Source organism: Crocuta crocuta, unplaced genomic scaffold (assembly GCF_008692635.1).
Source record: "Crocuta crocuta isolate KB4526 unplaced genomic scaffold, BGI_CrCroc_1.0 scaffold348, whole genome shotgun sequence".
NCBI classification, from domain to species: Eukaryota; Metazoa; Chordata; class Mammalia; order Carnivora; family Hyaenidae; genus Crocuta; species Crocuta crocuta.
In genome coordinates this window covers 980,050-992,916 of record NW_027529573.1, presented here as the reverse complement: position 1 = coordinate 992,916, position 12,867 = coordinate 980,050, and the positions used below count along the sequence as shown (strand labels likewise).

Here is a 12,867-nt window from a genome sequence, read left to right as displayed (position 1 = left end):
ACTTAAAAAGTGTGTATGTTTGCAGAAATTGACAAACTAATCCTGAAACTAAAAAAAAAAAAAAATGCAAGGGAGGGGCACCTGTGTGGCTCAGTCAGTTAAGCATCCGACTTGGGCTCAAGTCATTATCTTGCGGTCTGTGAGTTGCAGCACCATGTCGGGCTCTGTGCTGAAAGCTCAGAGCCTGGAGCCTGTTTCGGATTCTGTTTCCCTCTCTCTCTGTCCCTCCCCTGCTCACAATTTGCCTCTCTCCTCAAAAATAAATAAACATTAAGCAATTTAAAAAAAAATACAAGGAACACATAATAGCCAAAACCATCTTGAAAAAGAACTAAGATGGAAGACTCATGCTTCCTGATTTCAAAAACAAAGTTGCAGTAATGGAAACAGTCTGGCACTGGCACAGGACAGACATAAAGAGCAAGAGAATTAGAACTGTATGTCAGAAATAAACTGTTAACACATATAGTCAACTGATTTTTGACAAAGGGACCAAGAAGAGTAGCTTTTCAACAAATGGTGAATGGTTTCAGGGTAATTGGATACCCATATGCAAATGAATAAATTTGGACCCTGTCTTATACACAAAAATTAACTCAATGTAGATCAGAGACCTATATGTAAGAGCTCAAACTATAAAACTCTTAGAAGAAAACATAAGAGTATTTCTTAATGATCTTGGTAAAGATTTCTTAGCTAAGATGCTGAAACACAAGTGATAAAAAGAAGACTGATAAGTTGAACTTCATCAAAACTAAAATCTTTTGTGTTTCAAAGGAAAACCAAGAAGTGAAAAGGCAACCCACTGATGGGGGGAAAACAGCTGCAAATCATCTATCTGATAAAGGACCTATATTTAGAATATATAAAGAATTTTCACAACTCAATAATAAAAATGGGCAGAAGGAGTTTAACTCCCCATTCCTCAGGTTCAGGGTGTACTTAGTGACTTAGTTCTCCAAAGAGAACAGTATGGAAATGGGGTGAAGGAAGTAACCTGACAGTAGAGAGAACGCTCACAAACTCTACTTCATGTTTATAGTACATGCCCTTTATATGATGTGATGAAAATGGCACTTTACCTCTGTGATTTTCTTCCCCCAAACCTATAACCCCAGTCTTATGATAAAAACAGAAGATAATCCTAATGGTGAGCCATTCTACAATATACCCGACCAGTAACCTTCAAAACTCTTAAGGTCTCCTCAAAACAAGGAAAGTGGGAGAAACTGTCACGGCCAAGAAGAGCCGAAGGAAACCTGAGAACTAAATGCAATATGGTATTCTGGATGGGATTCCAGAACAGGAAAAGGATATTAGGTAAAAACTAAAGACATCTGAAAAAACTTTAATTAATACTAATGTATCAGTATTGTACAATAATAAATGTATTTACTAATACATTATCAATACAGGAAATTGTTCATGTTGGGGGTAGGGAGGTCGTGGTTAATGGAAACTCTATCCTATCTGCTCAGATTCTCTGTAAATCCAAAATCCTCCAAAAATAATTATCTGAAAAGTTAAAAAAAAAGCAAAAGATATAAATAGACATTTCCCCCAAAATATACAAATGCACACTGAAAAATGTTCAACATCATTAGTCACCAGAGAAATGAAAATCAAAACCACAATGATACATGCATTAAAATGGATATAATTTAAAACAAAACAAATCAGAAAATAACAAGTGTTGGACAGGATGCAGAGAAACTAGAACCTTCATCTGTTGCTGATGGGATTGGAAAACAGTTCAGCCATTTTGGAAAAGTTTGGCAATTCCTCAAAATGTTGAACAAAGTTTCCACATAACCCACCAATTCTATTCCTAGGTATCTATTCAAGAGAATTGAAACCTTATGTTCACGCAAAACCTGTATGCAAATACTGACAACAGCATTATTTGTAATAGCCAAAGAGTTGGAAACAACCCAAATATCCATCAGATAAATGGATACGATGGAATATTATTCAGCCATAAAAATGAGTAAAGTACTTTAAAATGCTAGATCATGGATGAACCTTAAAAATCTTTATGCCAACGGTTGCTTGGATGGCTCAGTCGGTTGACCGTATGACTTTGGTTCATGTCATGATCTCATGGTTAGTGGGTTTGAGCCCTACGGGAGGCTCTGTGCTGACAGCTCAGAGAGTGGAGCCTGCTTCAGTCTGTCTCCCTCTCTCTCTGCCCCTCCCCTGCTTGTGCTCTGTCTCTGTCTCTCAAAAATAAATAAATGTTTAAAAAAATTAAAAAAAATCTTTATGCCAAGTGAAAGCAATCACAAAAGACTGTACATTGTAAGGTCTCATTTATATAAAATGTCCAGAATAGGCAAATCTATACAGAGAAGAGCAAATTAGTGGCTGGAAGAGGGTGGGGGTAAGGAAGAATGGGGAATGAACAATGAATGTTAATGGGTACAAAACAATGTTTCTTTAGGGAGTGATGAAAAATTGTGGTGATGGTTGTGCTCTGTATTTAAGAAAACCACTGAATTTATTTTAAACAAGTTAACTCTACAGTATGTACAAATTATATCTCAGTAAAATTGTCTTTAAAAAAAACACTACACTCTGATTATAATACAAGTAACCTAAGAAAACTTGAAGACTTTTATTGGTGTTATCTCCATATAACCATAATTAGGGACAGAGATGCTGGAGGTTGACAAGGATTTAATACTATTTCTATTAAAATCTTTTCTTGGATCAAAAATTAAGTCGTTAGACTGGGACACTAAATATGACATTCATTTTGGCATACCCTATATCTCGTCTTCAGAAAGATATGCAATGGGTTAGCAATACTGTCACGTCTTACAAAATGAAGCTCTCCTGTGTAGAGGCTCACAGTGGTAGGTAGGAGGACAGTGGCAAACAACCCTACAAGCTTATGCACTTCCTCAGCTTCTTCTGACCACTGAACATGTGGCTTTCTAAATTACAAATGNCTCTCTCCTAGAAATAAATAAAAATATTTTAAAAAATAATAATAAATAAATAAATAAATAAATTACAAATGAATTAATAAAGGAGTTGAAAAAGGATCCACCTGCTTATCTGGAACTCATATATTGCTGGTAGGAATCCCAAACGGTACAACCACTCTGAAAAATAGACTCGTAGTTTATTTTTTCCTTAAAAAAATTTTTTTCGGGGTGCCTGGGTGGCTCAGTTGGTTAAGCGTCTGACTTCGGCTCAGGTCATGATCTCACAGTTCGTGAGTTTGAGCCCCGCGTCAGGCTCTGTGCTGATGGCCAGCTCAGAGCCTGCAGCCTGTTTTGGATTCTGTGTGTCCCTCTCTCTCTGACCCTTCCTGCTCATGCTGTCTCTCTCTCAAAAATAAAAAACATTAAAAAAAATTTTATGTTTTATTTTATATTTGAGAGAGAGAGGGACAGAGACAAAGCACGAGCAGGGGAGGGACAGAGAGATGGAGATAGAATCTAAAGCAGGCTCCAGGCTCCAAGCAGTCAGCACAGAGCCCGATGCAGGGCTTGAACTCATGAACTGTGAGATTATGACCTGAGCCGAAGTAGGATATTTAAGCTACTGAAGCACTCAGGCACCCCTCTTTTTTCCTTTTAAACTTTATTTATTTTGAAAGGAGGTGGGGAGAAGGAGGGAGAGAGATAGAGAGAGAAACAAGTGTTCACTCCAGCAGAGGAGGGACAGAGAGAGAGAGAGGGAGACACAGAATCTGAAACAGGCTCCAGGCTCTGAGCTGCCTGCACAAAACCCGATGCAGGGCTCAAACCCACAAACCGCGAGATCATGACCTGAACCAAAGTCGGACGCTTAACTGACTGAGCCACCCAGGCACCCCATTGGGACATTTATTTAGAGAAGGAAAAATAACACACCATAGGGAGAATATAGCAGCCTAGGTTCACTTGATGAACACCTCAGTGCAGAGGACCCAAATTCATTCCTCAGCAAATTTATAAATTTTTGCAGTGCTGACCTTCAAGGTGCCCCCTGTTCAGAGGAAGCAAAACAAATATAAATAGAACTATGTAATTTACACAGCATTCCACAGAGCAGATACTTAAAAACAAAGGTAGCAAGGTTCAACCTTGCTATAACAAAGGTTACACCTTGCTATAACAAAGGTTATACTAGTTTTCATCAGGAAAACTTACATCTGATATGTGCAGGACTAGGATATGTGTGGGCAAAGTGAAAATTCTGGAAGCTGGGGTCCCCAGAGGGAATGTACAACCAAGTTTCCAAGAAACAGTATTTACTTCTCAATTCTCTAGTAAATGACAGGTTGACAGATGCTTGATCTTAATCCTGGCAAAGTGAGCTGAGATGCTGGCCACACTGTAGCATCTATTTGACTGAAATCCATGGTGGCAGCTTGTGTGTTCAATTCACAGGCCTGCCTTCACAGAACCTTCCTTTCTATCTTGTTCTGACTGGCTAGGCCTCTGCACAGAGGACCCTGTTTCCTCATGTGTAACAAAGGGACACCTTAGAAGGCTCTTTGGGGATTGAATGGAAGAATAGATCATAGACAGGCACTAGGTCACTGCTGCTAAAAACTCTAGTAAAGGTGCTGTTTCCAAGTTCCTCCATCTCAAACTGAGAACCTTGCACAGTGACTTTGAGGGGAAAAATCATTTTCCTAATTTAAGTCACTGAAGAAGAATGGTTACCAGGACAGGAGGAAAAGTGTCACAAAGTAGTTCATCTGAGGATACATTTCAGAAGAGCTCATCTTACCCACGTCCAATGTGGACCAGATTTTTTGGTGGATAGAAACTAGGTAAGTCTGGAAAGGCAGATTTCCTCAGAAAATAACTGATTCTTCAGTATTCCCTCCACCTTTCTTAAAATGTTTATTTGGGGCGCCTGGGTGGCTCAGTTGGTTAAGTGTACGACTTCAGCTCAGGTCATGATCTCACTGTTAGTGGGTTCGAGCCTCGCATCGGCTTCTGTGCTGACAGCTAGTTCAGAGCCTGGAGCCTGCTTCAGATTCTGTGTCTCCCTCTCTCTGACCCTACCCTGCTCGCTCGCTCTCGCGCTCTCTCTCAGAAATAAATAAACATTAAAAACTTTTTAAAAAATAAAATAAAATAAAATGTTTATTTATTTTTGAGAGAGAAAGCAGTGAGTGAGAAGAAAGAGTAAATGGGGGAGGAGCAGAGAGAGGGAGAGACACAGAATCCAAAGCAGATTGTAGGGTCTAGGCTCCAAGCTGTCAGCACTGAGCCCAACATGGGGCCCGAACCCACAAACCACGAGATCATGACCTGAGCCAAAGTCAGACACTTAACCGACTGAGCCACCCAAGTGCCCCTGTCTCTTTCTTTTAATTAAGTAATTTCTGTGCCCAACATGGGACTTGAACCCACAACCCTGAGATCGAGTTGTGTACTCTGAGCCAGCCAGGTGCCCCGATTCTTTTGTTTAAAGGCCAGTTTAGTTGCTAAATGAAGGTATAGTTCAACAAATAGACACTAAATTTTGTGCTAAGATGTGGGTGAAAATATACCATTATACTGAAGACTCAATATAGCAATACTGAAGCCCCGCTGAAAAGATACTTGGTGGGGGGAAGTGTGGTGGCACTAAAAATGGTCCCAAGCAAAGCCCTAGGAACTGGGGGAGACACGTACAAAAGAACATTTCTCATCTTCAGAGTTTTTAACCTCTACTGGACAGCCAAGCCTTTAAGCCACAAAGGAAATCTCTAGCAACAGGAAGCAGGGTAATAAATTGGGACAAGTGCCCTTTCTCATAAGGACAATTTGTGCTTCCTTTTCTGTCCAGGCTGCCAAGAAGCAGAGTAGTCAAATCTGATATATTTTTTTTTTTATAGTTTATTTATTTTTGAGACAGAGAGAGACAGAGTATGAGTAGGAGAGAGGCAGAGAGAGGGAGACACAGAATCCGAAATAGGCTCCAGGCTCTGAGCTGCCAGCATAGAACCCGATGTGGGGCTGAAACCCATGAACCACATGATCATGACCTAAGCCTAAGCTGGATGCTTAACTGACTGAGCCACCCAGGTGCCCCTTAAATCTGATGTTTAGGGGCGCTGGGGTGGCTTAGTCGGTTAAGCATCCGACTTTCGCTTAGGTCATGATCTCGTGGTTCATGGGTTCGAGCCCCGCATCGGGCTCTGTGCTGACTGCCAGCTCAGAGCCTGGAGCCTGTTTCAGTCTGTGACTCCCTCTCTCTCTGACCCTCCCCTGCTCACACTGTCTCTCTCTCTCTCCTAGAAATAAATAAAACATTAAAAAAAAAATCTGATGTTTAATCACAGGCATGTTCATATAATCAAACCTATTTGCTGTACTTTCCCTTTTTTGGGTGGTTTTGATTACTCTATACTTTTAACCTTAATTGCATAATATATATACATAGTCCTCTCTAAAGTTACCCAAGATTATTTTCAGCTGGGGACCAGGGCGAAGCATTTTGGCTCAGTACTCTTTGAATCTCAGCTTCCTCCTCAATTAGTCAATCAATCAATCAAACTAAAAGTATTACATCAGATTCCTGTATCTATTCATTGAGCAAAACACAGTAATAGAAATGAAGTTGCTTTGACAATTCTCAAGATGACCTGGAGTGAACTCTTTCTCCCATCCCTGCCCAGGGCAAGAACAGGGTGCACTCCACAGCACTGAACTAGAAGGGGTCAATTCCTCCCCATCCATATTAACCCTTCCAAGGAGGCAGTTCAATTTTATAAAATCAAATAAAAGATTCCACATCAGCAATTAAGGTTCAACACACCATCAACAGGGACTCATTACAAAAAAAGCATGAGGCAAACTGCTGTCAAAACTAAGGCACCGCTTTGGGTGGCTGGCTGGCTCAAAGGGTAGAGCATATGACTCTTGATCTTACTAAGTCCCATGCTGGGGGCGGAGTTTACTTAAACAAATAAACAGGGGTGCCTGGGTGGCTCAGATGGTTAAGTGTCCAACTCCTGATTTCGACTCAGGTCATGGGATCCCATGATCCCATGGTTTGGGAGATCGAGCCCTGCTTCACAAAACCTGCTTGGGATTCTCTCTCTTCTCTTGCCCTCCCCAATTCACTCATGCTTTGTCTCAAAATAAACAACATTAAAAACAAACAACCCCCCCAAAACCTAAGACACTGCTAGGTGTCTTCAAGTATGTGCATGGGTAATATCAAGAATTTCTACAGTTAAATCCATCTTCAAGCCAAGGACTTGCATTCCCAACGCAAAACAGAATATGTGAACTTTAACAGTGTGTGTAACAAGTAGAAAAAGGAAAAAAGTGGAGAAAAATAAATACCTTTGCTCCTCAAACAGTCTTCAGGGATCCTCGTGCATAAATGTTCTTTGCTTGACTGCATCAGGAGGTCTTCCTGCAGGAAGAAAATCCAGTGGTCAGGGAGGATTTAGAGATACCTGACCCATGAATGCAGATTACCATCTGAGAAATTTCTTTGATTGCTGGAAATCCGCTAGCGGTCACAAAGACTGGCAATAAAGGAAACCTCAAATTTAAAGAAATAAAATCAATAAAAACTTCCACTTCTTGGGGCACCGGCAAGATTCAGTCAGTTAAATGTCTGACTTGATTTCGGCTCAGGTCATCTCTCCACAGTGAGATTGAACCCCGCATTGGGCTCCACGCTGAGTATGGAGCCTGCTCCCCCTCAGTCCCTCTCCCCTATTCTAAAATAAAAAAATAAATAAAAATAAAAATAAACCACCACCACCACAAAACCTTCCGCTTCTCTAGAACTTGAGCTTGAAAAGCTAAGTTTCCTAAAGTCTGGACAATAACAAAGCCTTAAAATGTTGACTTGCAGGTCCAAACAAACCCCCATAAATACCTTCTAAATCAAGAAACAAACTGCTGCAACAAAATTTTAATTTCATCTGAAAGGAAAACAGCAAATTGGATGTATCTCAGTCCTTAACCATTCGAGAGTTCATGTACTCATTTTCTTTCCAAACCTCTTAGAAGGGCTATTTTTTCTTTTCATCCCCCTTCACTGGAGGTAGAACATCCAAAAGAGGACACCATCACTGATAACCAGTTTTCTCCTACAGATGGAATTCAGGAAAATAGGAGGGGGCAGTGGCAAATGTGCAAGTCATGACAGCAAATGGCCTCAAGGCCTATGAGGTAAAGGCTGACCAGCTAGGAGACACTGACAGACCTAAGATGGCTGCTTACACTAAGCTCTCCTGAGTCACCTCTTTTTCCCTGCCATAAGATTAAATTTTTTTCACACTGATTTAATTGGCAAGTACAAGACACTGATATGCTATCTATCTAAATCTACAGACAGTGGTATTATTACTACAACTTTTCATAATTTTTACAGCACTTCAAACAAACCAACCCAAAGCAAGCAAAAGCCATTTGGACCCTGAGCAAAGTTCCATGGTGGAAACAGAACCCAGGATTGAGAGGAAAGATAAAAGCAATGGTAAGCATAGGTAGATACTAGCAGAAATAACAGTATCATTGCAACTGAGAGCATGGACTATTATATGTGAAGCTGGACTATTCTTTCATTTCCTTACTGTGGAATACTTTTGCAAAGCATGAACTTAAACACCGTATCTCCCAGATAATGGTAATACTACATGTTTGACAAAGAAGTATGAGTTCTAGCATGATGTCAGGCTGAACTTATTTCTAAAAGAGTTGAAGAGAAAAAAAATTACTTACCATAGAAGGAATGATGGAATTAGAAAATCACCACCGGGCAACCATCACAGTAATAATTATCTCAACCAAAAATCATTAATGGCTGTTAAAACTAGTGGCTAAAACTTTGAATGAGAAACAGAAATATTTACATAGTTTCAAAACATCTCTCTACATGACACTTAATAATTCCATAGGGGAAAATAGTAAATTCACAGTGGAGAAACCTGGCAGACTCCACTTGAACAAAGTGATGGACTTCACCTTCCCAGGAATGAAGCACCCCAAAGCCATGTGCCTCCTGAGAGGATATACCAAGAAGAACCAGCATCACTTCTGTGGGATTCCTGCTGCCAAAATGCCAAATCAGAATCTAATCATGAGGAAACACCAGGCAAGCCTAAATTAAGGGGAATTCTACAAAATAAATGGCCTGTACTCTTTAAAAATGTCAAGGTCATGGGCTGAAGAATGTATGTTACATATTATAGGAGATTAGGGACATGTCAATTGAATGCCACAAGTAATCCTGAATTTTTCCTAGACCAAAAAAGCCATTTTCTTTTCTTTTCCTATATCAGTGCAACAATTGGCCAAATTTGAATATGGTTTGTAGATTAAATAAAAGTACTTGGATCAGTGTTAACTGCTTGATTTTGATTGACATACTGTGGTCACATAACAGAATGTCTTTGTTTGCTAGGAAATACACACTGAAGTATTTAGCCATCATGTCTGCAACTATACCATCAAATTATTCAAAATAAAAAAAGCCAAATGTGGTAAAATGTTAATGTGAAGATTCTGCATGAAGGGTATATGGGAATTCTGGGTACTATCTGCAACTTTTCTGTAAGTCTCAAATTATTTCACAATAAGAGGTTAAGGAAATATCTTTGTAGTTACATTTGATCCTTCCTCCAAAATGACACTTTTCCTGGCTCTTCCGGTTCTTAGGCTGAATGTTTGGGTTGTAACATTAGATGCGATTCAGAATATCTTTTCAGGCTAATACTTTATGGAAAAGGCAGAGTGCTGGAGTAAAAGATTACGGGATGAGGAGTCAAACAGGGCTTTGTTCCAACTTCAGGACTCCTACAGACTAGCTATATAGTACTAAGAAAAAGCTTACAAGTGGCATTAAGAATAAATGGGGGCCATGTAACACTTAGCAAGATGCCCTGTCAGGACTGGGTGCTCCAAGAGCAGAAGCTCCAATCATCCATTAGACTTTAGACACTTGTTATCCCTTTCTGTGGGAAAAGCCAAATAGGACTATCACCAATAGATCCTAGTATATGTCCTGTGGAGTGACTGAGCTTTTCTGGGCCTAAAATAGGACCTCTGAAAAGTAAGAGCTGTGCTCAGGTCAGCAATGTACAGGTTCCGTACAGGTCCCTCAGACTGAACTGTGATGAATTTGTACAACTAACCCTATCAGCTTCAGCCACTGGAGCGGCTACTGGAGTTTCAGTTTTGCTCTACCTGCTGCTCTAAGGTTCTCAGCTAGAAGACCCAAAATACCCTGGTGGAGTGCCAAGCCAACTGTTTCAGCCATGTCCCCTTCTCCTTGGTTAGTTATGATTTATAACAGGGAAGGAGAGAAGCAGAAGCTAGGAGTAAGTGATTCCCTTCTCCCTCTGGCTTGTTGACTTCTCTTAAAAGGTTCTGAATTAAGAGCTCTCAGACAGTTGGAGACCTATAAAGTTTAAAGTCTCAAATATCAGAAATTGACTAGGTTGAAAAAGAAACAGAGAGGATGAGGTCAGTAGTGAGAGACACCTCCTAACCACCACTAACACAGTGATGGGTAATGTCCATACTAGGTGGGAATTCTACCAAAGTCTGGGCCTCAGGTGTGGATAATAGGAACAGAACAGTCCACCTGCAAGCAAGGGACATAATGATCCTGTGACTCCCCCATGCCCTTAGGATCAGCTAATAATATAATAAACACCTGTAGAAATTTATCAGACAATTTTTTCCTACAATATTTTATCTGCTAAATGTTCTAATTTACAGGATTTCTAGACTTAGAGTCCTAAACATTTTCTCTTCCATCTAAATTCTGCAAAATCTGTTTTGAATGAATCAACTTCCAAGATGAAAGTACACGGATCCTTCTTTCAACATCAAGTGAAATAACCACTATAGTTTATAACATGTTATTAACTGTGTAAAATAAAAAACGCATAGAACAGTACAAAGTCATTTTCCAAACTGCCAGCAAACAAATTCTCTGCCTTGCACATTCAACAGGTCATCCTCCTGCCTACAGCTTGGAATCAAAACCAACTTCTGATACTTCAAAGTTTTGGCAGATTTTAGAAAGGTCTTGAAAAGCCATTCTCACTGTTCATCTGTAATCTTATTTCCTATTAAAAGTGTAATGTCCTAGAAAAGATGGAATTCTCTGATTCATTCCTGTGAGACTCGTTTAGGGTAGGAAACAACACAAATATTTAAAGGAAGAAAATGTATATACATCAGGCTCTTCAGCTTTTATATGCAAGGTAGTTACCAGCTCTTCAGGGCCTGATTTTTTTAATGTTTTATTTATTTCTGAGAGAGAGAGAGAGAGAGAGAGAAAACGAGCGAGCAGGAGAGGGTCAGAGAGAGAGAGGGTGACACAGAATCTGAAACAGGCTCCAGGCTCTGAGCCAGCTGTCAGCACAGAGCCCAACGCGGGGCTGGAACCCACGAACCGTGAAAGCATGCCCTGAGCTGAAGTCGGATGTTTAACCGACTGAGCCACCCAGGCGCCCCATCTTCAGGGCCTGATTTACCTCTGAGCTGTGAGCCCTGCTTGTGACCGAACTCTGCTGAGCTACTCTAAACCTGAGCTTCCTGGAGCACCTGGGTGGCTCAGTTGGTTAAGCGCTGACTTCAGCTCAGGTCATGATCTCACGGTTCGTGGATTCGAGTCCCACATTGGGCTCTGTGCTGACAGCTCAGAGCCTGGAGCCTACTTCGGATTCTGTCTCCCTCTCTCTCTGTCCCTCCCCTGCTCGCGCAGTCTATCTCTCAGAAATAAATAAAACATTAAAAAATTTTTAAAAAAGGAACACTCTGAAAATAAAAGAAACTTTTATTATCTCTAGATGGATCTTTCCCTCTCCTACTCTTGTATATTTAGAAGGGAACAGCTGTAGAACAGTAATTTTATTTTTTTATTTTTGTTATAATTTTTATTTTTTACTTATTTATTTTTCTTAGTTTATTGTCAAGTTGGTTTCCATATAACACCCAGTGCTCATCCCAACAAGTGCCCTCCTCCATGCCCATCACCCCCCTTCCCTTCTTCCCCACTCCCATCAGCCCTCAGTTTGTTCTCAGCATTCAAGAGTCTCTCATGGTTTGCCTCCCCCCCTCTCCCCAACTATTTTTCCCCTTCTCCTCCCCCATGGTCCTCTGTGAAGTTCCTCCTAATCCTCCTATACGTCCAAACAAATGGTATCTGTCCCTCTCTACCTGACTTATTTCGCTCAGCATAACACCCTCAAGTTCCATCCATGTTGCTACAAATGGCCAGATTTCATAGAACAGTAATTTTAAAACATCTTTACAGAGCTTAAAAAAGGAATTTTCTGGGGTGCCTGTGTGGCTCAGTTGGTTAAGCATCCGACTTTGGCTCAAGTCATGATCTCGCGGTCTGTGGGTTTAAGCCCCACATCGGGCTCTGTGGTGACAGCTCGGAGCCTGGTTCGGATTCTGTGTCTCCCTCTCTCTTTCTCTGCCCCTCTCCTGCTCATGCACTGTTGCTTCAAAATAAATGTTAAAAAAATTTTTTTAATTAAAAAAAAAAGGAATTTTCCTTCATGTATTTCAATTCAGGGGAACAATGGTGACTTTACGGCATTGATCACCTTAGCTGGGAAAGGCATTTGATAATATGTCAACAATGATTATCTGAGAACTGTACAGCTATGAGGAGAAAGTTCTATCTTAAGTCCAGCAATATCCCACTTGTATTTGGGCAATTCTCTGTCACTTTTAGCAACATGAGATGTCATGGGCACACCATCACTGTGGAAACAACAGTGCCCTGGCAAACCTGGAGAACAGGCTATGGCCACTGGTTTTACTACTGACAGCATGAAGTTCAGACTTTTTTCACCTTTAAGTCACCAAAAATGAATTCTTTCCACCAAGATATCCTTTTAAAAAATAGCAAGCTCCTATACACTACTGCAAATTTCCTGTAGGATCA

At 40.5% G+C, this 12,867-nt stretch overlaps 1 protein-coding gene across 5 annotated transcripts in view; it reads right to left on the bottom strand.

Annotated features, from left to right (window-relative positions):
• PRR14L (proline rich 14 like) overlaps positions 1 to 12,867 on the bottom strand; it is a 57,672-nt gene that overhangs the window by 25,910 nt on the left and 18,895 nt on the right. For all 5 annotated transcript variants that reach the window (XM_077761546.1, XM_077761544.1, XM_077761545.1 and 2 more), the window contains one exon: positions 7,284 to 7,356. In XM_077761546.1, the coding sequence (XP_077617672.1) occupies positions 7,284 to 7,356 (73 nt within the window). The remainder of the gene's footprint in view (positions 1 to 7,283; positions 7,357 to 12,867) is intronic.